The sequence below is a fragment of the Lepidochelys kempii genome, chromosome 8 (genome assembly GCF_965140285.1).
Source record: "Lepidochelys kempii isolate rLepKem1 chromosome 8, rLepKem1.hap1, whole genome shotgun sequence".
NCBI lineage: Eukaryota > Metazoa > Chordata > Testudines > Cheloniidae > Lepidochelys > Lepidochelys kempii.
Window position 1 is genome coordinate 21,085,816 of NC_136387.1, and position 27,202 is coordinate 21,113,017.

Below are 27,202 nucleotides of genomic sequence, written 5' to 3' on the forward strand. Positions count from 1 at the left end.
CACCTGGGAGCCCCAGTCATAGAATCATAGAATATGAGAGTTGGAAGGGACCTCAGGAGGTAGTCCAACCCCCTGCTCAAAGCAGGACCAATCCCCAATTTTTGCCTCAGATCCCTAAATGGCCTCCTCAAGGATTGAACTCACAGCCCTGGGTTTAGCAGGCCAATGCTCAAACCACTGACCTATCCCTCCCCCCCCCCCAAGTCATGGACAAGGATCCCACAGTGCTAGGTGCTGTACAAATGCAGAACAAAAAGACAGTCCCTGCCCCAAAAATCTTGCAGTTGAGGCTCAAGACTGGAAGCAAAATTTATGTTCTATTCCCATCTCTGTCCCCGACTCACTGTGTAATATGCACTTAAGAGTTGAACAGGCTCTCATTGAAATCAGTGTAACAATTCCTCAGGACTTAAATGGTGCAGGATCAAGCCCACAAACTTTGGGCCTCCATCCACCTATCTGTAAAATGTGGGTGATTATACTTCCTTACCATGTGGGGGTTCTATGAGGCTAACAAGAAAAATTATTGCTCGTAAAGCACTTAGAGGTTTTCAAATGGGGGAGATGAGGCATAAATACAATGTCTCATGATTGTTTTGTTGTTCTGTGAAAGACACATTGGCTCCTTTATGTGCCAGTCGCATCTGATGTCTGAATCTATATATGGTTTCAAGCAGAGCTTTTAACATTTTGGAAAACCGCTAGGCTGATGTGATACTTCAGATTCTAAATACGTTGGTTTATTTTTCAAAGGGTACAACTCCACTGCCAAGAAATTGTGTGTGTGAGTATCCCATGGAAATCAATACTTTGTGCACCCTCTCCAGGAGCTCTGAGCCTAACAAAGATTATTCCCTAAGGCAGCTGAGGGGCTGGCTATGTGTTAATTGGCGCTCGGTTAGACACTCAGCCAAAGGTACTGCTGTTTCCTAAATGGAATAGGACAAATATAGCAGGAATACGAGAACGTTATTTTTTAAGCTCCCTAAGATGTAAACCAAATTTGCAGGTTGCCAGGAGTCAGATATGTATTAAATTTGCATAAAGTTGGACACCTAACTAACAGAAAGTAGAGCCAGGTACAGCTGGCAGTGCAGCATTTTAAGCCCAGAAACTACAGGTCCCCTCAACGTGCAATGCTCCATTTTAGTGTGAGCATAAAGCCACTCACCTAGTTTCACAAACTGAACCAATGCGGGTTGCTCAGGCTAAATTTGCCTAACAGTGCTGTTATTGTTTCCTTTTGCAGACACAAGTCACCAGGCTCGCTCTGTGTCCAGCAGACCTTACTACACGTTGCCCAACAGCAGCCATGAAAGGCGCTCTGTCCTCACCATCACGGAGCCCCCGCGTTTCCACTCCCAAGCCAAGGGCAAGAACGTCCGTCTGGATGCCCACTCCCGCAAGGCTACCCGGAGAAATAGCTTCTGCAATGGGGTCACTTTCACCAACCGGCCCATCCACCTCTATGAGAAGGTGCGGCTCAAGCTGGTGGCTGTGCACCATGGATGGAGCGGGGCACTTCGCTTTGGCTTCACCATCCATGACCCATCACAAATGAGCTCTGATGACATACCAAAGTATGCCTGCCCCGACTTGGTGACTCGACCTGGATTCTGGGCGAAAGCTTTGCCAGAGAGGTTTGCACTGAGGGACAATATCCTGGGATTCTGGGTCGACCGCCATGGGAGAGTCTTCTATAGTATTAACGATGAGGAGCCAATATTGTTTCACTGTGGTATTAAAGTCTCTGGGCCTCTCTGGGGGCTGATAGATGTCTATGGAATTACCCATGAAGTACAAATACTAGGTGAGTGTACTTTCTCTGCATGGGCTTAAGCGTATGGATCGTGCTTTCTGTAAAGCCCGCTGCATCTTCATGGAGGAAGCAAACATGGCACATCTGACCTGATGCTCCTAAAAACAGGCTTACGCATGAACAATTTGTGACTGGCACTGTGAACATTTCAGTATTGCCAGTAGCAGAGTTCCAGGGAGCTCCTTGATTCTTAGAAGATAGTGATGGGAAAGCTCTCATGAATCCTATACAGTCCATCCCCTTGCCAGTGTAATGTAGCTCCCTAAAGTATATTTTCCAGTACTCTGTCCACTCTGGTTCTAAACCTCTTGAGTAATGGCGTGTCCAACGTTTCTCTTGAGAAGCTCTTCCGCAATCTAATAGATGTCCCTGCTTATGCTATAACATCTAACCCACCCCCCCACCACCCCTCCAGTACCCAGCCTCAATTTCCATTGTGGTAGTTTAATCCCATCATCCGTAGATTTCACAGATTTTAAGGCCAGAAGTGACCATTATGACCACATAATCTGACCTTCTGCATAACACAGGGCAAAGAACCCTACCCTATAATTTCTGCAGCAAGCCCGTAGCTTCTGTTTGAGCTATAGCTTCTCTTTTAGAAAGACATCCAGTCTCTAGTTAAAGACTTGAGATAATTCACTGCATCTCTAGGTAAATTGTTCCTATGGTTAATTAACCTGATAGTTAAGATGCACTGTTTTATTTTTAGTCTAACTGCAGCTTCCAACCACTGAATCTTCTTGTTCCTTCTTCTGTTAGATTAGCATTCTCTACAATCAAAAATCTCTTCCTCATCTAGAAAAGGAGTACTTGTGGCACCTTAGAGACTAACCAATTTATTTGAGCATAAGCTTTCGTGAGCTACAGCTCACTTCATCGGATTGGTTAGTCTCTAAGGTGCCACAAGTACTCCTTTTCTTTTTGCGAATACAGACTAACACGGCTGTTACTCTGAAACCTTCCTCATCTAGGTACTCGTAGAATGTAATCAAGTCACCTCTACACAGTCACTCGGATAAACTAAATATATTAAGCTTCTTTAGTCTCTTGAGATAAGGCATGTTTTTCAGACCTCGAACCATTCTTGTAGCTCTTTTCTGAAACATTTTCTAATTTTTAAATACTTTTTTTGAAGTATGAACATCAGAAATGGACACAGTATTCCCACAGATGCAATGTACTGGGAGCTCATGTTCAGTTGGTTATCTGCCATGACCCCTAAGTCCTTTTCAGATTCTCTGCTTTCTGGAATACAGCCCCCATCTTATCAGGGTTACCCACATTCTTTGTTCCTACGTGTCTCACCTTGCATCTGGCTGTGTTGTATTTATTCTTTGTGCCACACCAAACAATTGCATTTCCTCTGTGGAGTATAGACCTTTACAAATATATATTGATGGTGATCATGTTCCTTAGTAAACAGTCAACCTCTAGTCCGGTAAAACACACACAGTTTTATTCATCTTTCCTTCAACTCCTTTAAAGTTTCATTTACTGTCTCTGTGTGTTCAGATAGGCCTTAAAGAGGGGCTTTTTATAATGAGAAGAATTGAGGAGAAAAACACTTAAACCCAAAGGAAATCCCTCTGTCCAGTCCCTCTCTGCTCCCTTTCCCAATGTGCAGAGACCAAATGAGCAGAAGGGACAGATTATTTCAGGCAACTTGGCAGTGAAGTCACAATACTGTGCTTAGGCCGTCATCAGTTTTTGCCATATTAATAAATGGTCATGAATTATAAACTCCATGCTGCATTCTACAGCACCTTTAGTGTGAGGATCTCAAAACATTGCATGTAACCTCCAAGCCCGTGAGAGGTAGTAATTCCTATTTTACAAAGGAGGAAACTGAGGCACAGAAATGAAGGGCCTGAATTTCAGAGGTGCTGATCAGCCCCTGCTACAAGTGAAACTCAGTTTTCCCACCATCATCTAGTGAGTCAGGGCCAGAACTGAGAACGTTGCTTAGTGGCCTGCCTTTCTAAGATCCTGAATGTCTAGAGCCCCCATCGACTTCAAGAAGATTTGGGGAGCACTAGGCACTTTTGAAGATCAGGCAAAGGAGTCCTTTGTTCTGTCCACTACACCACTGCAGGATGGAACTGGTGAACAAAAATACTATGATAAGAGTAAAGGGTTTTGTTTTTCTAACTAGAACTACCCCTGACAATTTAAAAAGCAACAAGGACAATGAGGAAAAAAAACCCAGTCAGTTTTGTTGTCCAATATAATATTAGAGTGCTACAGTGGATAGTAGCTACAACTAAGGGATAAGTGAAGAATAATACTTAACAAGTTTCAGGCAATGAGAGCACGCAGTAGCACTGTAAAGTGCTGTTTATAGTTTAGCGTTATTTGCTGTAATATAGTAAGTACCGTATCAAAAAGGATCTCTGTCATCGCTGAATATCTGATGGACTAATCACTTCGGCCAAATCTAAAATATTTTATGATATTGATACGTCAGAGGCACCTTCTCAGAAAAATAAAAGCTGTGGATATTCGGATTAAATCAACTGATCAGTAGGGAAGCGGTATGTGGTGGGGAAGGAGGTTATATGTAGATTTTAATTGGGCTTCAATTCTGGTGCATGCTAGGTTGAAATACGACCCCAAAATTCACTTGAATCTTGAATGCCTTTTTTCAAAAAACCCACAAACGTTACATGCATCACTTCTATGGAGCTTCATTTAATATTCTGCTTAAAACAAGCAAATCCTCTTTTGCAGTTGCATCCGCTGAGTGACAAAACTCAAAAGCCAAAATCTTAAAACCCCAATCGGAAGTCACAGGTGAACAGTGACTTGGTTAGGGTCAGCTTTTTGGTACCACGTGTCAGGGTGGGATATTTTGCGCTATTGCAGATAGTCAAGCAGCACGTGGGAAACATGCACGTTTTATGTTAATGTTCTTAGAACACTTAGCTGGCAGATTACATCACATGCAATACCAACATGCCCAGTGCTTTGTAAATGTATGGTAACGGTCTTGTTTACACGGGCAAAGATAAGTCCGCTCTGGTTTGCAAACACAGCCTGTGAGCTGTAAGTCTTGGTAGGCTGACTGAGCCAAAAGTTAGATCACCTGTAATACAGGAGGACAGAAGGCTATGTCAAGAGAAACATGACCTTAAATCTCTTGTCTCAATGGAAGAGTTTAGTGGGGGGAGGGAGGAGGAAAGGAAGGGACCCAAAGCTTAGAAAAGGTTTCCAAACTCTTAGAAAGAAAATGACAACACTGCTGTCCCCTGGCTGATAAGCGTGGAAGCTGGCCTCTCTTGTGTTTAGGTGCTGTGCTTTCTAAAAAACCCCTTGATAGCACTGGAATGTAACGTGAGAGGCTCTAAGTGGCCCTCATAGGAGATAAACTATATAAACTGCAGCCTCAGACACAGGGGCTGGGGAAGGGGAATAGGACACGCTTGGAGGATGAGTCATAGCATTTCACTGGACCACTACAATTGGGTGTCTGAAACAGGAACAGAGGAAGCCTGATTCAATTGACTTTGTCTCTTCAGTCACCGATGTACCCTGTTCCAAAGCAGCATCCTATTTCACTCCAGTGCAACATAACCAAGCACACACAAAATAAATATTTTTGTTTTCCTGGCCTAGTGTAATAAAGCGAAACCCACTAGTGAGATGTGCTGCAAGACACAATGAGCAAATAAACGGAAGGGATAATAAAAATTTTACTGGGACCCTGTATGGATGAACATTGAGTACAAACCAGTCATGGACTGGCTAAGAACCAGAATTGGGACTGTAAAGAGAAGTTAAAAATCAAATTTCTAAAGGAAATGCAAGCTTGGAACTAAATGTTTCAGATGCCAAAGGGACAATTGTAAGAAGTTTTTTTTTTTATTCCAGTCTTACTTGTCAGCTTGGTTTGCATACGACAGTGTTTCTTTGGTTTGGCTCTTTTGATCTGTTCACTAGGCATGCCAGTCTCACTGGAGTTCCATTCTAAAACTCTAGGGATGGGGAAAGCTGGGAATGTAGCCCAAATATAGCAGCACTGTAGCTCCTGCACAGAATGAATCCTTCAGTGTTGGTATCCTGAAGCTCTGAAGTGTCCTTCATCCTGTATCTGAGCTCTACTTATCGCCAGATTCCCTGTCCTTTCTGGAAGCAGCTGGTCCAGCCATTAAGATTACGCTTGGGGCTTTGCTGCTTGGCCACTCGAAGAAATCATGCATCGAAGCCGAGGCATCCTGTCCTTTCCAACCACTGAACTGGCTCGTGTGTTTTGCCTTCTTTGGTAAAAACCCAATAGATCTTCTCCCATAAGTAGCAGATAGCACGGATGATGCTGGTGCTTTTCCATCTTTGAGAATGAATTGAATCATGGTTTGCTCACTCTGTCTTGATGTCTTATGCATTGTATTTAGTCTGGGTTTTAATATAATTGCCTAAGAAGTAAATATATACACAGGCAGCAGGGAGTTGCATGTGGCTGAAGTGCACATTCGGTTTCTGAGACTAGAGCTTCCATGATTTCACCCTGCTTTGTAAGAGGACTTTTTAAAAATCAAAATAATTTCCTCCCTTTTAAAGTATATATATATTAGTTATAGCTTTCATGACCAGCTCTTGACAGGAATCAATGCACAATATCAACTTTGAACATGATCTTGGTCTTAATGTTTCTGGGTCATAAACATTTGTTATAGTTAGTCTCTTGATAAGACTGTAGCAAATGGGAAGTGGTCCTCTGACAGAGCCTGTGATTTGCTCATGTGTTTCAAAGCACAGTGACCTCTTTGTTAAAGCAAACACATTTCTTTTTAAAAAAAAAAAAACTTTTTGGGGGGTAATTTGTCTGCGTTCACATGTATTTTTCATAGTTATGAAATGGACTGTAAAATTAATGTATTATGCTTGCATTACCTTTCCCATCACCCTTATGTGAATACGGGGTGGGGAGGAGGGAAGTTTGGGATGCAGGAGGCGCGGGGGGATTGGGACATTTCTCATTAAAGCAGACAGAACTGGAGAATTATATTTTATGGAGTGGTTTCAAGCCTTTATACCCCCCTTATCGCAGCTGCCTGTCTTTTCACTGTGTCACCCTGTTTTTACCAGTGTAAGCACTTTCCACTTCAGTTAATAAGGTTTATAGCACTTGCTACTCTTGAGATAACCCAGGGATGCAGCCATGCAGCTGACATCTGATTTCCATCATTGGTGGTGGTTGCAGATAAGTTTCTCTAACGTACTCCATCAAAAATCAGTGGCTGAACACCATTCACTTTCTCATTGATGGTTAGTGAGCAGAGGCCTGCAGGAGAGCTAAATATAGCTGACCTGTAGGGGAGGGTGAGTGTGGGGGGGAAATACTTGAATCTAATGCAGCTTGTTCTCATAATTGTCTCACAGATAGCATGTTTGCAGAGACCATGACCTCCGCCCACCTCAGTAGTGCACGATTGAGCACTTGCCTTCCTCAGAGCAGTCACGATTCTGCCAACTTCAATAACAACGAACTGGAGAACAACCAAGTGGTGGCCAAAATTGCTAACCTAAATTTGAGTCGGGTGCCGGGGCTTTCAGTGGATAACCACATAATCCCCTGTTGCCCAAACAGGCGGCAGCGTGCCCAGGGTGTGCCTGCCTTTCTGGATACAGATCTGCGTTTCCACCCCACCCGCGGGCCTGATGTTACCTTTTCTCAGGACCGCATGGTGGCGTGCACCAATTGGCAAGAAAGCAATAGGACTTTGGTGTTTTCTGACCGGCCTTTGCACATTGGTGAAAGCCTCTTTGTGGAAATAGGACTCCTAGGGTTGCCATATCATGGGGCCCTTTCGTTTGGCATCACTTCTTGTGATCCAGGTACTTTACGGACAACTGAGCTCCCAGCGGATCCGGACTTTCTCTTGGACCGCAAGGAGTACTGGGTGGTTTACCGAGCATTCCCAGTCTTCAGCAGCGGCGACATCCTCAGCTTCATGGTCTTGCCAAATGGAGAAGTGCACCATGGGATGAATGGAGTCAGCCGAGGGATGCTTATGTGCGTGGACACCTCACAATCTCTCTGGGTGTTTTTCACAATCCATGGTGTAATCAACCAGCTCAAAATATTAGGTAAGTGCAGCCTAAAAGTAATGTGAAGGGACATGTGTCTTGTGAAATTTCACCAGATTGTGAGCCTTTCACAATCATTGGTGACATTGGCTTCGATAGCAATGCTCCTGTGAGGAGGAGAGCACCACTGAATAAGCAGCTCACAATCTGGTCCTTAGTGAGGGTGGTCAGCGCTATCAAGCATGTAATAAGATGGGTTCTTGTGTTTATAAATAGAAAGAAATAACACAGGTATTATCCTTCACATGTAAGGCCATTGGATGAGACTTATGGTGTTGCATGGGCTAATGCTAAGCTCTTCTGTATTTTAATACTTTTCACAAGAGAATCTTTATGAACCCACTAGTCCTGCCAATGGGTATTGAACTCTGAACTCACTGGCACATATTGTTTTTATAAATCAACAGTGGTTTTAATGTACATCACACTGTTAGATGGTATCTCCCCAAACACTGCAGTAACTCATTGTCAGACGTCACACTTTAGACCATTGCTATAGAATACATCTGTGCTCTTTAAAAAGGAAAGAGTGCTTTGGAGGTCACATCTTTCTGCTCCATCTAGACGCAATTCGCTCAGTTAAATTGAGGCTCTCTGTCAGCACTGCAAACTTGCTCTTTCCTCTGCACATTTAACTCTGCTATTTCTTCTATGTGCCCTGGGCAATCAACAGCAATTCTTTGGCCGGAACTTTAAGTGGGAGTTTCAGTTTGGATGCATGAGGCAGAAAAAAATGACTGCAGCTTATTATTCTCTAGCTAGAGCAGGTGCCTCTAAGGGTATGTCTACACTGTACTCTTAGCCTGTGCTCCCACGTGTGTTTTTGCCCACCCCCACCATCCAGACATAAAATCTTGAAGCATGTGTTTGTTTATGTTTTGAACCCTGCTTGCTTGCAAGGCTGTGGGGTGGGTTAAAGCCCAAGCTGTACTTTAGTTTGGGCTGGAACCCACCCACTTTGCAGTAAAGATTCAGGAAAGATCACTTGAGTGCTGATAGTCCTCCAAGAGACCCTTCCCACTGTTCCCTTTGTGAGACAGACAGGTTCTCCTGCAATTGACAGAGTTAACTAGGAAAGAATCCTAGAGCATCTCAGCACAAAGCACCCTGAGATATGCCCCTAAACAGACTCGAGCCAGTGAAGACATAGTTTGGACACAGTAACGGGGTAAGGCTTTGAGTGAGGATGCTCAAATTATGGCTAGGCAAACCTGAGTGTAAGCCACACAGAACTAGGTGTCAATCACTCAGGCTAACAGGGCAGTGTAGACATACCCTAAAACGTCACCATGACTTCATTTGTTATTTCTGATTTACACCAGCTTGTATGTGAAGAGAATCGAGCCTTGTCTCTAAGTAAATATTACGGTTGTAAAAAATGTTATATGCATTTTTAGTAACCCAAGTGCTCAGTTTCACCCTCAGATATATATGTGCACGCAACTTTTGGTAGCTTCACTGGGAATGATCTGTGAGCACAGAATTTGGCCTGTAAATACTCCGCTTAGAAGCACAGAATAGTCAGTTGCACAGGACCTCAAGTGAGTCATTATCAGGACATGGTTAATTTCAGTGCTCTACAGTATCTGATGGAGAATTCTCAAACTTTTCTTCCATTGACATGATGCAAAATGTTCCTAGTTGAACAGCAATATCCCTTGTTGCCCTAAGCAGACTAATTATTTTAAAATTAAGTGGAAATAACATATCCCAGTGGCTCCATGTATTGGACGGCACTTTGATTATTATCCTAAAGCACCTTCCATTTAAAGGTCTCATAGCTATAGCTCTTTAAACTTTTGCTTAGTCTGTGTTGGATGTAGCTTTAAATATTTTCCTCTCAACTCCCAAGTTGACGAGGCTGGCTGCCTTTGCAAAAAAAGGTTGATTTCAGGCAACCAACCACTGGCTGCTTAGTTGTCTTTGCTTGAAAAGATGTTCAACTTAAACTAAATAGGGAGATAATCGCAGCCTCCTGTCTCAGACAGGTGTTCCTAGTCAGATCAGGAGGGTAGCAGACAGGCTGAATGAACTGGGAACAAGCACTGTCCTCAGCAGCATGTCCAGCACACTCTAGTCCAAGACAGAGGTTCATCTTTTAAATAAATAAAATTAGAATTGCTAAGTAATAGCAATTCCTGAACTCGGAAACTGAGTTTATTTCTTTACAAAGCATGATCTACCGCATAGTGAAGCAGAGATGCTGCTGGTCGGGTTATTTAGCACTGATGATGCTTGGGAGGTCCATTCCACCTGTAACTGACTGAATTCGGTTGTACTTGCAGGCACTGTCCAGTCCAGTCCTGGGACTACCTCTCCCTCAGGATCCCCTGGAGGCTCACAGTATGACAGTGACTCAGATATGGCCTTCAGCGTGAATAGGTCCTCATCTGCTTCAGAGTCATCACTAGGTAAGGGAGGCCTTTGTGGTGCGCCCCTGCAGCTTGGAAGACACATAGTCATTGTCCTGGTCAGGAAACAAACAAGAAAAACCCAGCAGGTTGTCTTGTCTACCTTAGTTAGAATTGTTGCTCGCTGGTGTAATACTCATTACTCCTAATGTATGACAGCCTAGAGGGTAATAAAGGGATAAGGGCAAGATTCTGAGACCATGTACAAAATAGCAGGAACATGTATTTTCAGGACAGTGCAGTTCAGTGGAACTGGGAGCCAGGAAGTTCTGATCCCAGATCTCCAGTATGTTTTCTGTGGCCCCAAAAACCATTTAAATTCTTCTGGTTTTCTCTACTATGTACAGAAATACTTCTTGTCCACCTCCCAGGGTGAGGATCAGTCACTGTGTGGCTAGCACTTTCCACCTTGAAAACACTGCGCAAAGTGCTATTGTCTTAAGCTCAGGCAGATTCCCAAGAACTTCTCACCCTCTAATACAACTGGCAAATACTTGTAGCTCGAAGTACAGTGCTGCATTCCCAGCCAGAAATGCCACCATGACAATACGTCTCATCGCTTCATGAGAGTTGACTCTTAGCCACATTCCTTTGAGAGTAGGGCCTTCTGAAAGACTCAGGGTGCTGTGTACCAACCCAGATATACAATTCTGTGAAGGTGATGCTTCACTCTTAAGGGCAAGGTAAACATGCAGCTGTTTAAAATTCATGGCAGGCTGTGAATGGACACGCACCATGTGCTTGTAACCAGATGTGTAAACCAGAATCTCTTATTTGAACACGTAATACAGGGCTCATACAATAGGATTTAAGGATGGAGGTTGAGGGAAATACCTAGGAAAAATGATTAAAGTGGGTGTGTGGCTAATAATACAGTATAACTATCAAACCCTCTGATTTGATCCATTCTTGCTGTTGAGTAACATTTCCCTTTCTCCCGCCCTCTCCTTTGCAGTGACTGCTCCAAGTTCCCCTCTGAGTCCCCCCGTCTCTCCCGTCTTTCCCCCTCCAGAGGCCTCGAGCAGTAAGAACGGGGAGTGCACTGTCTGCTTCGACTGTGAAGTGGACACTGTGATCTACACCTGCGGACACATGTGCCTGTGCAACACCTGTGGTCTTAAGCTGAAGAAGCAACTCAATGCCTGCTGCCCAATCTGCCGACGGGTCATCAAAGATGTTATTAAAATATACCGCCCTTGACCTCGCCCTCCCTCAGGGCGTGGGAGGAAAGAACTCTGCTAGCAGTAACCATGCCTTTCCATCCCTGCTTATGGGTTATCATGCTGGTCGGTCGTTACCCAGTGGCTCACTGTCTGTATTTCCATATTTGACTGGTAGAACAAATCAGGGATATAACTGAGCTGAGGAGCTCTCTGGTCTGAATGGGGCCTGAAGCTAAGGCTTCCAAGTAGGCAAGGCTTCAAAAAGATGCTGCTCTATGAAGCCAGCCAGCAAATTGCTGGTGTGGACCCATGCCAACTGCAAAAGAGAAATTTCTTGTGCAATGGCTTTTTTTTTTTTTTTTTTTTTTGGAAGGGTGCTGGTGTGGGGAGGGAGTTTATTAATCTTTGTGGTGTCTCCTGGGTCAGGAGCTCCTGGTTTCACACCCAGGGAGTGAAAACTTAAACTGCCACTGTACTTGCTGGGGATAGTGCTTGTCCAGACAGCACCATGTGATGGAACAGAGTCAGAATCAGCCCTAGGATAGTAGCTAAAGGTGGAACTGAATGCTTTTTTATATCATAAAAAGAATAAAAATATTAAATCTCAAATCAGGGACTGAATATAGGTGTAGGCTACGAATTACACTTCAGAACGAAGTAGTTGAGAAATCAGGTCCCCGCTTACTTACCCCAAGACCTGAACTCTGTAGTGTCAACAGCTGTACCAGGATAATGAATGCCCAAAGCAGTCTGAGGTGTCTGTATTGTCACTAGCTCTTGCAGTGGGAACACAAAACCCTGAGCTTGTGTATATGTAAAGCACCTTTTGCATTCACCTTCTTAAAGGAATTGGGAGGGGAATGCAGGAAGGAGGACTAAGTGCATATTAGGAGCAAAGCATCCAACTTTCTAAGACTCAATATAGCAGTAGACTGGCTGAGGCCAGACCTTGGTACTAGCAAGGGGAGAAACTAATACAATCTATTTTAGATCCTTATACAGTCAAAGCAACTGTAGTAATTTAGTTAATAGGCCTTTAAATGTATTTACTGGAGTTATTTTCAAAATAGTCTGTTACCACCTGGCCTTCGATCACGAGAGAGAGAGAGACACACCAAGCTACATTATCTAAGCCTAAAGGAAAGGAAATGAGCAGGTAGCTAGTGTATGCAGCTAACGCAGTTTGCACAAGAGGGAGAGAAAGCTATAATATTCCTGTAATTGTAAAATGTTTTATATAAAATAGATTGCATTGCTCTTCCCTATAAAACAGTATCCTCATGGGTCATCTAACAGCTGCTAAGCATGCAAAGTCATTTGTGACTTTAAGTCCCTTTTAACCCCTTCTTTGCAGCCTACACCTTAGCATGATACTTACATCTTTCCTCACTGGTAGCAAAATGTCTTACAGAAACCTCGTGGAGCTGAAGTCACTAAATGCAGTGGAGGCTGTAAGCTATTGTACCCAGGCATCTGTGAGCAGTAACAGCAAGGCTGTACTCTCACCAGAGAGGCTGACAGTGCAACATTCAGTATTTTGAAGTTCCAGAAAGTTTCCCTTTTGTCCTTAAAAAGTGTTGTGTAAAAGTACAATTTAATTCGCATTGTTCTCTGCTCAAGGTTTTATCCACAAAGCGTGCAACGGGCTAGGCTGTCTCTGCCCTGGCAGGAAATCCTGTTATTTTAGTGAGCAATTCAGGGCATCTAATTGAAATTAACAAGCATCTCACTTGGCATTACCTCCTGAAAACCGGATTGAAGGCTATTATTACATGCTGAGATTTAAAAGGTAAATGGATTTCAGTTTTCATTTTAGACAGCTACAAACTACGGAAGTCTGCCTGGGATGTAAAACCTGCTACGACAACGAAGTGAGGTGAGGTGAGGTAGGTGTAGCTCTACTTACTTCGTGTTGGCTCTGTCTTTTGTACCCCAGAATGGACACATCTGTATGCCCACCTCTGCTTTCTCTTAGTCAGATCATAGAAAAAGCCTGGGGGTGACTTTTTTACTCAGCTCTGTGCTAATAGCAGCCAAGCTCATGTACACACGGAAGTGATGAGGACGTGGTCATGATGGCCGAGATGGAAATGAGGCATGTCTGATCCCAGCATAGCGATCCTTGACAGCCCTGTTGTGTAACAGCTGCTTTCTCAGGAGAGGTGCATTTATCAGTCTAGAAATGAAAACAGAACAGTCATATGCACCACAGGGCTAGAGTTGCTGAACCATGAGAAGCCATTTGAGGTTGTTTATTTCTTTGGGTCTCCTCCTCTGGCACTGGGCCCTCTGGCCTGGTTTCATTCCGCCTTCACTTTGTTGTGCTCAGTCTTTGGCTGTTCTTGACCGGGATGCTTTAACTGTAGCGCTTCACAGTTGAGTGGCATCAGGAAACTTGCTTTGATCTGCCCAGCTCATGCTTTGGAAGCTGGTGGTGGAATAAAAGAGCTCAAATGGAGATTGATCCCTTTGAAGCATTTCTCATTATGTAACAGGTAACCCTAATCTAAGTGTCCTCCTTCCCCTTTGGGGTTTTTCCTGATGTGCAGCTCTTGAAGTACCTAAACAGGAGGAAAACTCTTTTCTTGAAGAATATTAGAGTAGCAGTTGCAGCCTTAGCTCAGATCTCATGCACTGCATTTCTAAACTAGCACCCTGGCTGACCTGATTTGAGATTTCTAAAGGGGATTCATTAGGTGGATGCTGGCTACTTGGGGTCTCACCATGCTGCACAATAAACATCACAAACCAACAGCACTCCATAAACTATCAACCAACTGCAAAACTTCAGCCTAAAGACAGGAGCAGATCTAGACCTGGTGTGAACCATCACAGCTTTGGAGGGACTGAGCTAATGACAATCTAACAACAGCTGAAGTCCTGCCGCTCCCTTGGCACATCACATTAAACTTTGCAACAGAAGACAGCAATTGCATTGCCTCTTGTAGCGGCTTCCAAGTTCTTGTATCAGCAGTTGAGCATGGATTTTCTGTGTTTTGCAGCACAAATAAATCCTTGAACCCCACAGTAGGGGGGGAAAAAAAAAGGTTTGGCTTTGGATTTAGTATTCTACTCTCTCGGTATGCTAATGAGCACTAGTTCAGCAGATGTGAGATAGAAAAGTTTCTGGCCAAAGATAGGCCAAATGCATTAGACTCCACCTTAGGAGCACTGAATACCAGTAGTTGGGGTGGATTCTGAAGTCTCTGGATTTGGAAGATCTTAATGGGAGATTGCAAGTCACTATTTTGATGTCTTAAGCCCAGTGGTAGAATACCCCCTTCACAGCCCAACAGTTAGGGCGAGGACATTGTCCCTGGGAGCTGCTCTCTCTGATTGTGGGTTAGTGGTAGGGAAGAGGATACTTACCAGACCTTGGCATGTCTGGTTCAACTGGTCTCCAGTTGCAGAATCCCAGATTCCAAGCCCCGTCACTGCTGCTCTTGAGAAAAGAGGGAAATAGCATGCTGCTTATGCACACAGAACACGGGATGGCTGTAAATCAAACTCAATGGAATTCCTTGGGAATCTGCCCTTTCAGCAACTAGATCAGGGAGGGCCTGATCCCTGTTTAAAAATCACAGCCTCAACAAAGACAGGACGAGGGAGAGACGGAGACTTGCATGGATTTGGGCCAGATCTTTAGTTGGTGTAAACTGTCATGGCTCCATTAAGTCAATGGCACTATGACAGTTTACACCAGCTGAAGATCTGGCCCCACTGACTTTAAAAACTGCGTGTATTATGTTTGTCATAGTGCTTTGGCTCAGTATGATAGAACCAAGATGTAGCCTAGGGCTGCTAACCCAGCCACCTCCGTTGCGTGTTATAATTTGGCACAATGGTGCAAAACTCAACTGAGCATTCCCTGCTTTGCTGTTCCCAAGTGGCTCTCCCAAACCTATTCCTTAATTCACTCATCCCAGTGTCCATCCTACTGCATTGGCCCCTGCCACCAGCAGTGTTTTTGGCATACATCTTTTTCAGATGATAGGTCAATGCAGGGGACAGAGCTGCGAAGAGAAAATGTTGCACAGGTTTAAATTCTCAGAATAGCAGCTGCAAACCGATTTCCAAAAGGGCAGCATCCAGCAAAGACTTAGAGGCTTGTTCATTCAGGGTAATTAAGGTAGTTTAATGTCCAGAGTGTGGCTGTGCCGTGGATTGTGAAATGAGCATTAGTGGACGTGTATTCCTACCGATTCCAGTTGGTTGAGGATTTTCCAAAGGAGATCCCAAGAGGCCTCTAAGATTCCCAGGAAAAAGGTGGCCTCATAGGAATTTAATTGTTTGTACTTGTATTGCTATATATATTTTTTAGTCTGATATGATTTGTACAGAAGATCTGTTTGTGCCTTATAAGGGTGTCTGTGCACTTTTTATCCTTTTTAAAGCAACTTTAAAAAATTTGAAAAAAATTAACATGGATCAATGGTAATTTTATAGAATTTTGTGTTCACTGAAAATCCTGCTTTTTTGATATTGGAGTGAAAATTGTTTCTATGGATTCTCCCCTCCCACCTTGGTTAAAAAAAAGCAGCATTTTTATTTTCCCAATTTCTAAAACAGTTAATCTTGTACCGTTACTTTTAAAGCAGATTGTTGGGGGCGGGGGGAAAGGGGCACGGGGAGGGGTTTGCACTTCTCCATGTCTATATTCTATAGCATAGTGTTCTGTGCTGTGTGTTTTATTTTTGTCTGTTTACCTGTTTTACATTAATATAATTTTACCTGATTATGAAACAAATAAAACACTGTCTTGTACAAGTTCTCCTCGGCTTTTAAGAATGTTTAACTCACCATTTTTTTTTTTTAACTGCTGTTTTGGTCAAGAGGCAGGGCTACCTCTCCAGCTTATATAAAGTGGCGCTGCTCCATTGAAGTAAAAAAACCCATACTTATTTACACCAGCTGAGGCTCTTGTCTTCTCTATTGTGTATATACACACACAGGAGACGTATGGGACCATGGTCTTGTTTCAGCTGCAGCCACATGGTTCCCATTAAGAGTGAGACCCCGACATATGCATGCAGAGGTCTAATTTGGTCATAAGACTGTGACCCAAGAGTGGGTTCAACAACATTTAAAAATGAAAAGCTAACAATAAATGGCAGAGAGGTGCTTCAACGGCAGAGTATCTACAACTAGACAGTGCATGCAGCAGAACCAGCCTGCATGGGCCAGACTAAGCAAGCAAATAGTTCTCCCACCTCTGACTTCCATGGAAGGGTGAAGAGCTTCTTGGCACACCACAGTTACTAAGTGTGGTAGTAAGAGCCAGCTACCTACCTTCAAGGTGTACACCAGGCTTGGAGGACAGTTCTGTGTTCTAAAGCGGATCCAGCGTACGTTACATAAGAAGAGGCTTCAAGTGTTCACCATGCAGCCCAGCTCAGAAGGGCTGTAACTCCACTCTTGCTTCCAAATACATTGGGGAATTTGCAGCATTGGGAAGGAATCTGGCTCTGCACTGGAACACACGGGGGAGAGCAGACTGAGTAAAGGAGCTTGTGGTCCATTCCACCCGCCACCCCCAACAAGGGTTGCACTTTAAGATACACATTTACCTAGGGGTTTCCTTGGGCAGGTCTATTCTTCACCCAAAAAAGGACTAAGACCTGAGCTCACTCATTGAAGTCAATGGGAGTTTTGCCATTGACTTCAACATGAACAAGGGGAGGCCGGGCTGGAAAGGGGATGCAAGGGAATACTCCCAACGCAGGGGCCTTCCCTACTGAGAGCAGAGCTGATTATGTGGGCTCTGCTTCTCCTGGAGTTGTCCCCAGCAGGCAGGGTGTGCTGAGGTCGGTAGAGGAATGGCTGGGGTAGTTCTGGTGCTCCAGCTTGAAATCCCCAGCTGCCACCAGGCTACAGCAGGTCAGTTACTGGAGCCAGGGCAGCTCCAAGATGGGCAGGAAGGAGGATGACACCATCCTTGGAGGCACGGGCATTAACTTAGAGCAGACAAGCCCCAAGACAGTAAAACAGAGAGCCATGGCGCCTCTTCCCCCTTCCCCTCCCACCAAGCTTCCTGGTCTACTTCCTGCCTCCTTTGCACCGAACCCCTCACCCTCTCATGCAGTCGTTGCACCTCACTCTCATCCAGCATGACTGGAACATGTCTTTAGCCATACCCCAGACCTGCTACTGCCCTTTTATCATCAGCCCTCCTTTAGGGTGGCAGAGCCTGGGCATGAGCGAGATGGACCCTACTGTTCACATCTGCCTCAAGCCATTCTGGATTGGTGTGTGCAACAGAGCCTAGCCAAACTCCTAGTACTAGATCCACAAAGGGATTTAGGTGTCACTGTCAACCTCAAAACCAGGTCTCGGCGGCCGCCTAGCCCTGCAGGTGCCTATGTTTCCACCATTAGGCGGGCAAAGCCACCTAAGTGCTGGCATCCCCTCAGCTCAGAGCAGTCATTGAAGCCAAAACCCCAGTGGCCTGTCCCACCCCTGCAAAGCACGTGTCTATGAGGTAGGCAGGGACCGTGTAGTTTGAGATGAGCATGTCTACAGAAGTGGGCCTGGTATGAAAGAGCTGGGGCCCAGCAGGTTACGAAGTGAGAGGCTCGTGGTGAGGCTCTGTAATGTCTAATTAATTAAACAAAGGGGGACCTTATCAGCATGAGAGCCAGACCCATTCCCAGCAGCCTTCACTGCATAGTGCACTCTCCTGGCAGGTGGAGACCTGGGTTCAAGAGCTTGCTCCAAATCAGGCAGAGCAGGGATTAAAACCTAGGGCTCTCCCCTATCCCAGCAGAGGGGTTTGACCTCAGGGCTATGAGGTAGACTGGAATGGGTATATGCACACCACCTACCCTGACCCAACCATTCCTGAGCTGCTCACCCCAGCTGTCTTCTAGGCATCCTCAGTGCATGCCTCCTGCATCAAGCACTGCTGGTAAGATTTGGGGCGGGGGGGACAACCCCATCTGAGAGGCTCAGGCAGAAGCCAGGGCACTGAGCAACTTGTGCAAAGCCAGCTGACGCCACCATGTGCCCTGGCAGAAATCTAGGGGACTTGACCAGCAGAAACTTGGTACTTTCGGAGCTGCCGCGGTTATGGCACCTAAAGCCCTTAGATGCTAGCGCTTAGCGCACAGGAAAAAATGTGCTTGTATCACTTGCTAGGTCACCCATGAAAACCCTATGAGCATTTTATGCACCGAACCAGCTTGTTCCTGTAGGAGCTGCTGAGCACCTGGGGTTAGCGTGGCTAGCACCAAATCAGAGCAGACGGGGCAGTCAAATGGCTGTCTGGCACCAGAACACTGGCCAACCCACTGTGGGTGGGAGGTGAGGGGTGGGTGAAACTGAGTCACCGAAAGGCAGACCAAAACCCCTATGCTCCAGTTGTCTCCACTATCCTATGTCCTCAAGCCTTAGCTAACAACTTCTCCCAGCCCCATAGCCTTGCAAGGCTGCTGCTCGCTCACAAGCACATGCCAATTCGGCCGCTGAAGACCGGGAAGGCGCAACATCCACCTTTGCTGGGCCCGCTGCCTCATCACCAAGCCGCTGTGAGCCTCCTTGTGTGCATTCACCAAGTGTTGCCTTCAGCCCCATGGCACAGCTCCTTGAGCAATCCTGAATCACCCCTGGCTTCATCCCCACACAGCCTCCACTGCGTCCCAAACCCGCCTAGTGCTCTGGTGTCATGCCCCTCCCCCAAGCGCTGAGACGACACAGACAGGCTCCTTATTGCAAATTTTCCTGCTTTTAATTTAACACAGCAGGCTGATTTGTAAACTGTTTATGTTTTAATCTGTGGTCTGTTGGGTCCCACGAGCAGTCGAGTAACCTTAGGGGGTGGTTAAGCCAAGTGTAGAGGAATTCATTCATAACTCCGGTGAGACATACAGCTTGGGTGTACTGGTCTATGTCTAGCCTGAGGTAGCAGAGGCATTGAGCTAAAGCTACCCATGCCAAAGCAGGGCCATACTCTGAGCTGTCTAGCATCTTCCCAAGGCCTGACGTGTACTCTACTGGGATAGCTCTGGGGCCAGCCCAGCTGCGTGAGATTGTCTGCGCCCTTTGTATAATGACTCCAAAAACCGCTAGTGTTGCATTGTGTCCCCCCCCCGCTTTCTGGATTGGTAGTATGACTGCAAGCTGATGTGCAAAAGCAATTGTGTCCTGGACTCCAATTCATAGGCTAGTGGGTGTGTTGTGCCAGCCCCTTTGCCTGTGCCCTTCTGTACATGTGGGCATAGGTCCCCTCCAGCCTTATCTTTGAAACACTGTGCCCAGCAAGCCCTACGCCCAGCCCCCTCTGAGAGTTTAGGAGGAAGGCGATGAAGGAAGATAAAAATCTCAGAGGAAGGATAACTAGACTAAAAATGCTGGGGTTGGTGGGGGCATATCAAGGTACCTATATTTTAATTTAATAAGGCATTGATTTTTAATGGTGAGCACTGGAACAGCAACATAAATATAAAGGGAAGCGTAAACAAAGTGCTGGTAGTGTGGAAGAGGTGAACCTCTCCATGACCCTTAGGCATATGCAGAGACAGCAGATCAAGGAGCTGTGCACTAGCTACGCACCAACGTTCTCAGCCACTCCAGGACTGACTGAACGGGCATACCACTCCATTGACACAGATAATGCTCACCCAATTAGAGTCCAACCTTACCGGGTGTCTCCTCAAGCTAAAACTGATATAGAACTGGAGATCCAGGATATGTTACAGATGGGTGTAATCCACCCCTCTGGAAGTGCGTGGGCATCTTCAGTGGTTCTAGTTCCCAAACCTGATGGGGAGATATGTTTTTGCGTGGACTACTGTCAGCTAAATGCTGTAACTCGCCCAGACAACTATCCAATGCCACGCACAGATGAACTATTAGAGAAACTGGGACGGGCCCAGTTCATCTCTACCTTGGACTTTACTGGCAGGTACCGTTAGATGAATCTGCCAAGGAAAGGTCAGCCTTCACCATACATGTCGGGCTGTATGAATTTAATGTACTCCCTTTCGGGCTGCAGAATGCGCCTGCCACCTTCCAAAGACTTGTAGATGGTTTCCTAGGGGGATTAGGAGAATATGCAGTTACCTACCTTGACGATATGGCCATATTTTTGGATTTCTGGGCAGAACACCTGGAACATCTATAAAAAGGTCTTCAAGCGCATAAGGGATGCAGGACTAACTGTTAAGGCTAGGAAGTGTCAAATAGGCCTAAACAGAGTGACTTACCTTAGACACCAGGTGGATCAAGGAACTATCAACCCCCTACAGGCCAAAGTGGATGCTGTCCCAAAGTCAAAGAAACAGGTTCAATCCTTCTTAGGCTTGGCTGGTTATTACAGACGATTTGTACCGCAATACAGCCAAATTGCCGCTGTATGGCCCCACTGACAGACCTAACCAAAAAGAAACAGCCAAATGCGTTCAGTGGACTGAAGAGTGTCAGAAGGCCTTTAACCAGCTTAAAGCGACACTCATGTCTGACCCTGTACTAAGGGCCCCAGACTTTGACAAACCATTCCTAGTAACCACAGATGCGTCCGAGTGTGGTGTGGGAGCAGTTTTAATGCAGGAACGACCGGATCAAGAATTCCACCCTGTAGTGTTTCTCAGCAAAAAACTGTCTGACAGGGAAAGCAACTGCCCGGTCAGTGAAAAAGAATGTTACACCATTGTCTATGCTCTGGAAAAGCTACGCCCATATGTTTGGGGATGGTGTTTTCACCTGCAAACCGACCATGCTGCGCTACGGTGGCTTCATACTGCCACGGGAAATAACAAAGAACTTCTTCGGTGGAGTTTAGCTCTCCAAGATTTTGATTTCGACATCCAACACATCTGAGGAGCTTCTAACAAAGTGGCTGATGCACTCTCCCATGAAAGTTTCCCAGAATCAACTGGTTAAAATCGTCCCTGAGATGTGGAAAATATTGTTAGTCTTTATATACTTGGTAGTATATTTAGAGGTGTATGTGTCTTATTAACTCTGTTTTTTCCTAGAGCTCCAGGAAGAAATCCCAGCCAGCGTTTCACCCTATCTGTGATTTGGGGGGCATGTCATAAATATAAAGGGAAGGGTAAACACCTTTAAATCCCTCCTCCAGAGGAAAAACCCTTTCACCTGTAAAGGGTTAAGAAGCTAGGATAACCTCTCTGGCACCTGACCAAAATGACCAATGAGGAGACAAGATACTTTCAAAAGCTGGGGGGAGGGAGAAACAAAGCTCTCTCTCTCTCTCTGTCTGATGCCTTTGCCGGGGACAGAACAGGAATGGAGTCTTAGAACTTAGTAAGTAATCTAGCTAGATATGCTTTAGATTCTGATTTCTTTTGGTGGCTGAGAAAATAGCTGTGCTGAATGGAATGGATATTCCTGTTTTTGTGTCTTTTTGTAACTTAAGGTTTTGCCTAGAGGGATTCTCTATGTTTTGAATCTAATTACCCTGTAAGGTATTTACCATCCTGATTTTACAGAGGTGATTCTTTTTACTTTTTCTTCTATTAAAATTCTTCTTTTAAGAAACTGAATGCTTTTTCATTGTTCTTAAGATCCAAGGGTTTGGGTCTGTGGTCACCTGTGCAAACTTTGGTGAGGATTTTTATCAAACCTTCCCCATGAAAGGGGGTGTAAGATTTGGGAGGATTTTGGGGGGAAAGACGTTTCCAAACGGACTCGTTCCCAGTAACCAGTGTTAGACATTTGGTGGTGGCAGCGAAAGTCCAAGGGCAAAAGGTAAAATAGTTTGTATCTTGGTGAAGTTTTAACCTAAGCTTGTAAAAGTAAGCTTAGGAGGTTTTCATGCAGGTCCCCACATCTGTACCCTAGAGTTCAGAGTGGGGAAGGAACCCTGACAAGCAGTTTACCAAAGGTTATGATGAATTTTCCACCACTGGCAAGTTTTAACTCAAGATTGGATGTTTTGCTAAAAGATCCATTCCAGGCAGTGTTGTGATAACGTTCTCTGGCCTGTGTTACGCAGGAGGCCAGACTAGATGATCACAATGGGCCCTTCTGCCCTGGAATCTATTAACTTCATCTCCTGGAACATGTTTTCTTTTCTTTAAATTGAATATAAAGTCCCTCACTAAACCACCCGTGTCATTTGGCTGCAAAGACTCAGCCATGCTGAGTTCATCCTTTGCAGAAACGACCAAGGGGAATTCTTTCCCCTCCGCCCTTTCCTGATTTTTTTTTTTTTAAATCCAACACACAAGTTCAGAGTGCTGCGAGCCTCCTGGCCTTTTCCCTGGGGAACGGGGGGTGGGCAGTGCGTTGGTCCACGTGGCTTGCCATTGGCCAGGAAAGCAAAGAATTGCTTGGCCAGGATTGTTACCAACAGCAGCTTGGTCCTGAGGGACTGACAAAGCAGCAGAAGCCAGTGGAACATGGTGACCCCATCTGCTATTTATGCCAGAGGGCTCCTGCTGGAAACTGAGTGGGGCTGCTGCTTCCTTGGCACGTGCTGTGATCTCTGCCAACCACCAGCATTGATTAAGATCAACAATAGGCACCGTGCAACAAACAGACTGGAGAGAGCCAGCCCTGTGACACTCCACCCAGCCCCATTTAGCTGGGGAGAGAGCAGTGTTGTTTTGACAGGCACCACAGCAAGCAATAGTATTTTTTCCATTAAAAAAGAAAAGGAGGACTTGGGGCACCTTAGAGACCAACAAATTTATTTGAGCATAAGCTTTTGTGAGCTACAGCTCACTTCATCGGATGCATTCAGTGGAAATGCATCCGATGAAGTGAGCTGTAGCTCACGAAAGCTTATGTTCAAATAAATTTGTTAGAAAAGGAGGACTTGTGGCACCTTAGAGACTTTTTGTGAGAGGCTAATTAGTTAAGATGAGCTAGTATCAGCAGGAGAAAAAAACTTTTGTCGTGATAATCAAGATGGTCCATTTAGACAGTTGACAAGAAGGTGTGAGGATACTTAACTTAAGAAAATAGATTCAATATGTGTAATGACCGAGCCACTCCCAGTCTCTATTCAAACCCAAGTTAATGGCATGAAGTTTGCATATTAATTCAAGCTCAGCAGTTCTTGTTGCAGTCTGTTTTTGAAGCTTTTCTGTTGCAAAATTGCCACCCTTAAATCTTTTACTGAGTGGCCAGAGAGGTTGAAGTATTCTCCTACCGGTTTTTGAATGTTAACATTCACACCTTCTTGTCAATTGTCTAAATGGGCCATCTTGATTATCACGACAAAAGTTTTTTTCTCCTGCTGATACTAGCTCATCTTAACTAATTAGCCTCTCACAGTTTGTATGGAAACTTCCAACTTCTCTGTATGCATATATATATCTTCTTACTATATGTTCCATTCTATGCATCTGAGGAAGTGGGCTGTAGTCCACGAAAGCTTATGCTCTAATAAATTGGTTAGTCTCTGAGGTGCCACAAGGCCTCCTGTTCTTTTTGCGGATACAGACTCACAGGGCTGCTCCTCTGAAACCTGCCTTTATTTCCATGGTTTCTCTCATTCTACAAGTACAAGGCAGGCAAGGAGAACGCTGTGCCTGGGCTATTAAACATTAGGACAATTGAGGAACCCCAGGTGTGCATCAGGACCCCATTGTGCTAAGCCCTTTACAAATGCAGAACACAAAGATGGGCCCTGCCCCAAAGAGCTAAATCATACCGCCAGGCAGCCGGGTCTGTAAGAGAGGGAAGCTAAGGTGCAGCAATGACACAATGGCTCAGAGATCCTGGGGACTGGCCACAGGACTGCAAAACAAGATCCCAGCCCCACTGACCTGCCCCCTGAGGCCTCTGCCTTGAAGATAGAAGCCCCTCCTCTAACCTCTTGGCCAAGTGGAGTGATGGAGTTTAGCAGCTGCAGTTCCCTGCCACGATCCTTATAAAGCACATGGACATTTACCTCCCAGCCCCACAGCTCTCTCCGATCTGCTGCTTGCATAAGACACAGCTCCTCCCAGATAGGACTTTGTCTCATTTTCCTGTTACTCTGGCTACCGAATGCTCAGACCCCAGCCCTGGCCCACAGTCCAAAGACAGCTGCCAAGGCTCCATCCCAGTGAAATGCTGCTGTCCATCCTCCTCCAGCTGATCCAAGGAAGGAAAAGGCTGAAGCATTTTCTGCCCATGCCAACATGATGTGATAATAGCACCACACAGTGGCTATTTGAAGTACAGAACAGGGAAAGGGCAGCTAACGCTCAGACGATGGCCATACTGTATCACTGAAACCTTATAAAAAGAAAATGACTTACACTGATGATCTATCCTATCACCTCCTACTTATCTCAACTGTCACTATGCGGAGCCCCTGCTATGGATGGTCACTCATGCCTTGCCATTATCTCTCAGTTTAGTCCTAAATTCACCTCTGCTCCTTAGGGAAAAAACCTCATCTATTCACTATAAAAACAGTGGAGATGGGCCAAAACTTGTGGTTTTGCAAGCCCATCAAGTTCTGGTTCTGGGAAGTTGACAAGAGGGCTGGGTGAAGAGCCAGGCCTCATTTTCTCAATATCCCCTCTCTCCAAACCCTAGAGCGGGGCCAGGTTTGGAGAAATGGGTTTGGCTATAGCCTCTAACATATGTAGATCACAAGTACAAAACCCTGAATCGGAGGTTATAGACAGTGGGGTTTCTATTATAAAAATGGATTGCAGCTCTACAGTGCCAGGTTTGTCCTGCTTTCGCCAACTGGAACAAAATGACAACATATGGGTTGGGGAAGTTATTCTTGGTAATTATATACCAGTCTCTACCCTGCCCTTTTTGATAAAAAACTGGGAGAAGGGGCCAGTAACAAAGCTGTAAGAGCATCTCGACAGTGACAGGCTGCAAGATAAGAGTCCAGTCTGAATTCTTATCAGACTCCAATACCCTGCTCAGTTGGATGTAGTGAGAAAGAGGCCTGACCTCAGTGCTCTGAATCCATCTGTTCTTGCTTCTGTGGATCCTTATCTCTTGCTGAAGCACCTAGAGAATGTCTGATATTGCTGAGAACATACCCAAGTGGTTCCGGTCTGACCTGGCCAGTGTAAAGGAAAGAACTTATATTCACTCAAATAACATTCGCATGATGAGATGAGAACCTGATTGAGATCAAAACAAAAAAGGCAAATGGATTTAGCTGAACAGCCCTTGAGCTGGAAGGTGCCTGTTTATCCACAGAACAGCTGTGCTCCAGTATAACTCTGGTAGAAATCTTGTGACCAGGCTGTCTTCCTCCACTGCAAATTTGTTCCCTCCTCTTTCAGTTCCATCATCTTCCTTGCTAAACAACTCCACTTCTCCAACTTATCTGAATCCACACCCACAATCTCAGCCTACCCCCCTCCCCCGGTCTCCACACAGGATTTCACCAATTTCTTTCAAGAGAAACTGACAAAATACAAGGTGACCTTCTACCTCCCCTTGGTTGGCATTCCCTTCTTCCTACAACTCTCACCTCCTTCACCTGTCACAGATGCAGAAGTTTCTCATTTGCTCTCCTTCTCTATTCCCTCTCCTTGTCCAAGTGACCCCCACCCCATCTCCTGATCTCCCTCGCACCCAATCACATCCTCTCCACTACTCTTCTCCTTAACCTCATTCTCCTCTGGCTTTTCCCCTCACAATATGAGCACGCTCTAGTCTCTGCCATCTAAAAATCCCACCCTTGACCCCCACCTGCCTCACTACCATCCCGTTTCCCTTGTCCATTTCATCTCGAAGCTCATTGACTGCGCCGTCTACAACGATGGTCTAGAATTCCTTTCCTCCAATTCTATCCTAGACACTCTCCAATCAGGTTTCCACCCCTCGCCCTCCACTGAAACCACTCTTGGCAAAGTCCCTAATGACCTCTTCCTATCCAAAGCTCAGAACTAGTACTCCATCCGCATTCTCTTTGTCAACCCTTTCAACACCAGTGACCAACCACGTCTTAAAATCTTGTCCTTCCATGGTTTCCATGACTCTGTCCTCTCCTGGCTCTCTTCCTACCTCTCTAATCGCTCCTTCACAGGATCCTCCTCATGACAGGTCATGATGAATAATCAGCTGAACATGAGATTCCAGTGCAACGTTACGGCCAAAGGAGCTAATGTGATCCTGGGATGCATAAACAGTACTCCAGTATGAGTAGAGAGGTTATTTTACCTTTGTATATGACACTGGTGTGACAGCTTCTGGAATACTGTGCCCAGTTCCGGTGCCCACAATTCAAGCAGGATGTTAATAATCTGCAGAATGTTCAGAGAAGAGCCACAAGAACGATTAAAGGATGAGAAAACCTGCTTTATAAAGGATAGACCCAAGGAGATCAATCTATTGAGATTAACAAAGAGAAGGTTATGGGCTAACTTGAATACAGTCTACAAGTTTCAACATGGTGAACAAATATTTTAAAATGGGCTCTTCATTCTAGCAGAGAAAGGTATAACATGATCCAATAGCTGGAAATTGAAACTAGACTGGAAAGAAGGCGTACATTTTAACTAATTAACCATTGGTAAAATTTATGAAGGATTCGCTGTAATTTGCAAATTTTAAATAAAAATTGGATATTTTTCTAAAAGATCTTTTCTAGGAATTACTTTGGGGGGAGTTCTGTAGCCTGTGTTATACAGTAGGTCAGACTAGGTGATCACAATGGCCCCTTGTGGCCCCTCCCCCTTCCAGCTTTCTGTGGTGGCTTCCAGAGGGCTTGGACCTTGGTCCCCAGCTCTTCTCCTTCTACAGCTTATCTCTGGGGAATCTCATCCGCAAACACAAACTCTATGATCTCTATG

The 27,202-nt window shown here is 45.2% G+C and overlaps 1 protein-coding gene across 2 annotated transcripts in view; it reads left to right on the forward strand.

The window, feature by feature from the left end:
- NEURL1B (neuralized E3 ubiquitin protein ligase 1B) overlaps positions 1-11,832 on the forward strand; it is a 212,534-nt gene extending 200,702 nt beyond the window's left edge. For both annotated transcript variants that reach the window (XM_073358160.1, XM_073358161.1), the window contains exons 2-5: positions 1,250-1,810; positions 7,199-7,906; positions 10,192-10,317; positions 11,273-11,832. In XM_073358160.1, coding sequence (XP_073214261.1) covers positions 1,250-1,810; positions 7,199-7,906; positions 10,192-10,317; positions 11,273-11,517 — 1,640 coding nt within the window. In that variant the 3' untranslated portion in view covers positions 11,518-11,832. The remainder of the gene's footprint in view (positions 1-1,249; positions 1,811-7,198; positions 7,907-10,191; positions 10,318-11,272) is intronic.
- Positions 11,833-27,202: the final 15,370 nt, after the last annotated feature.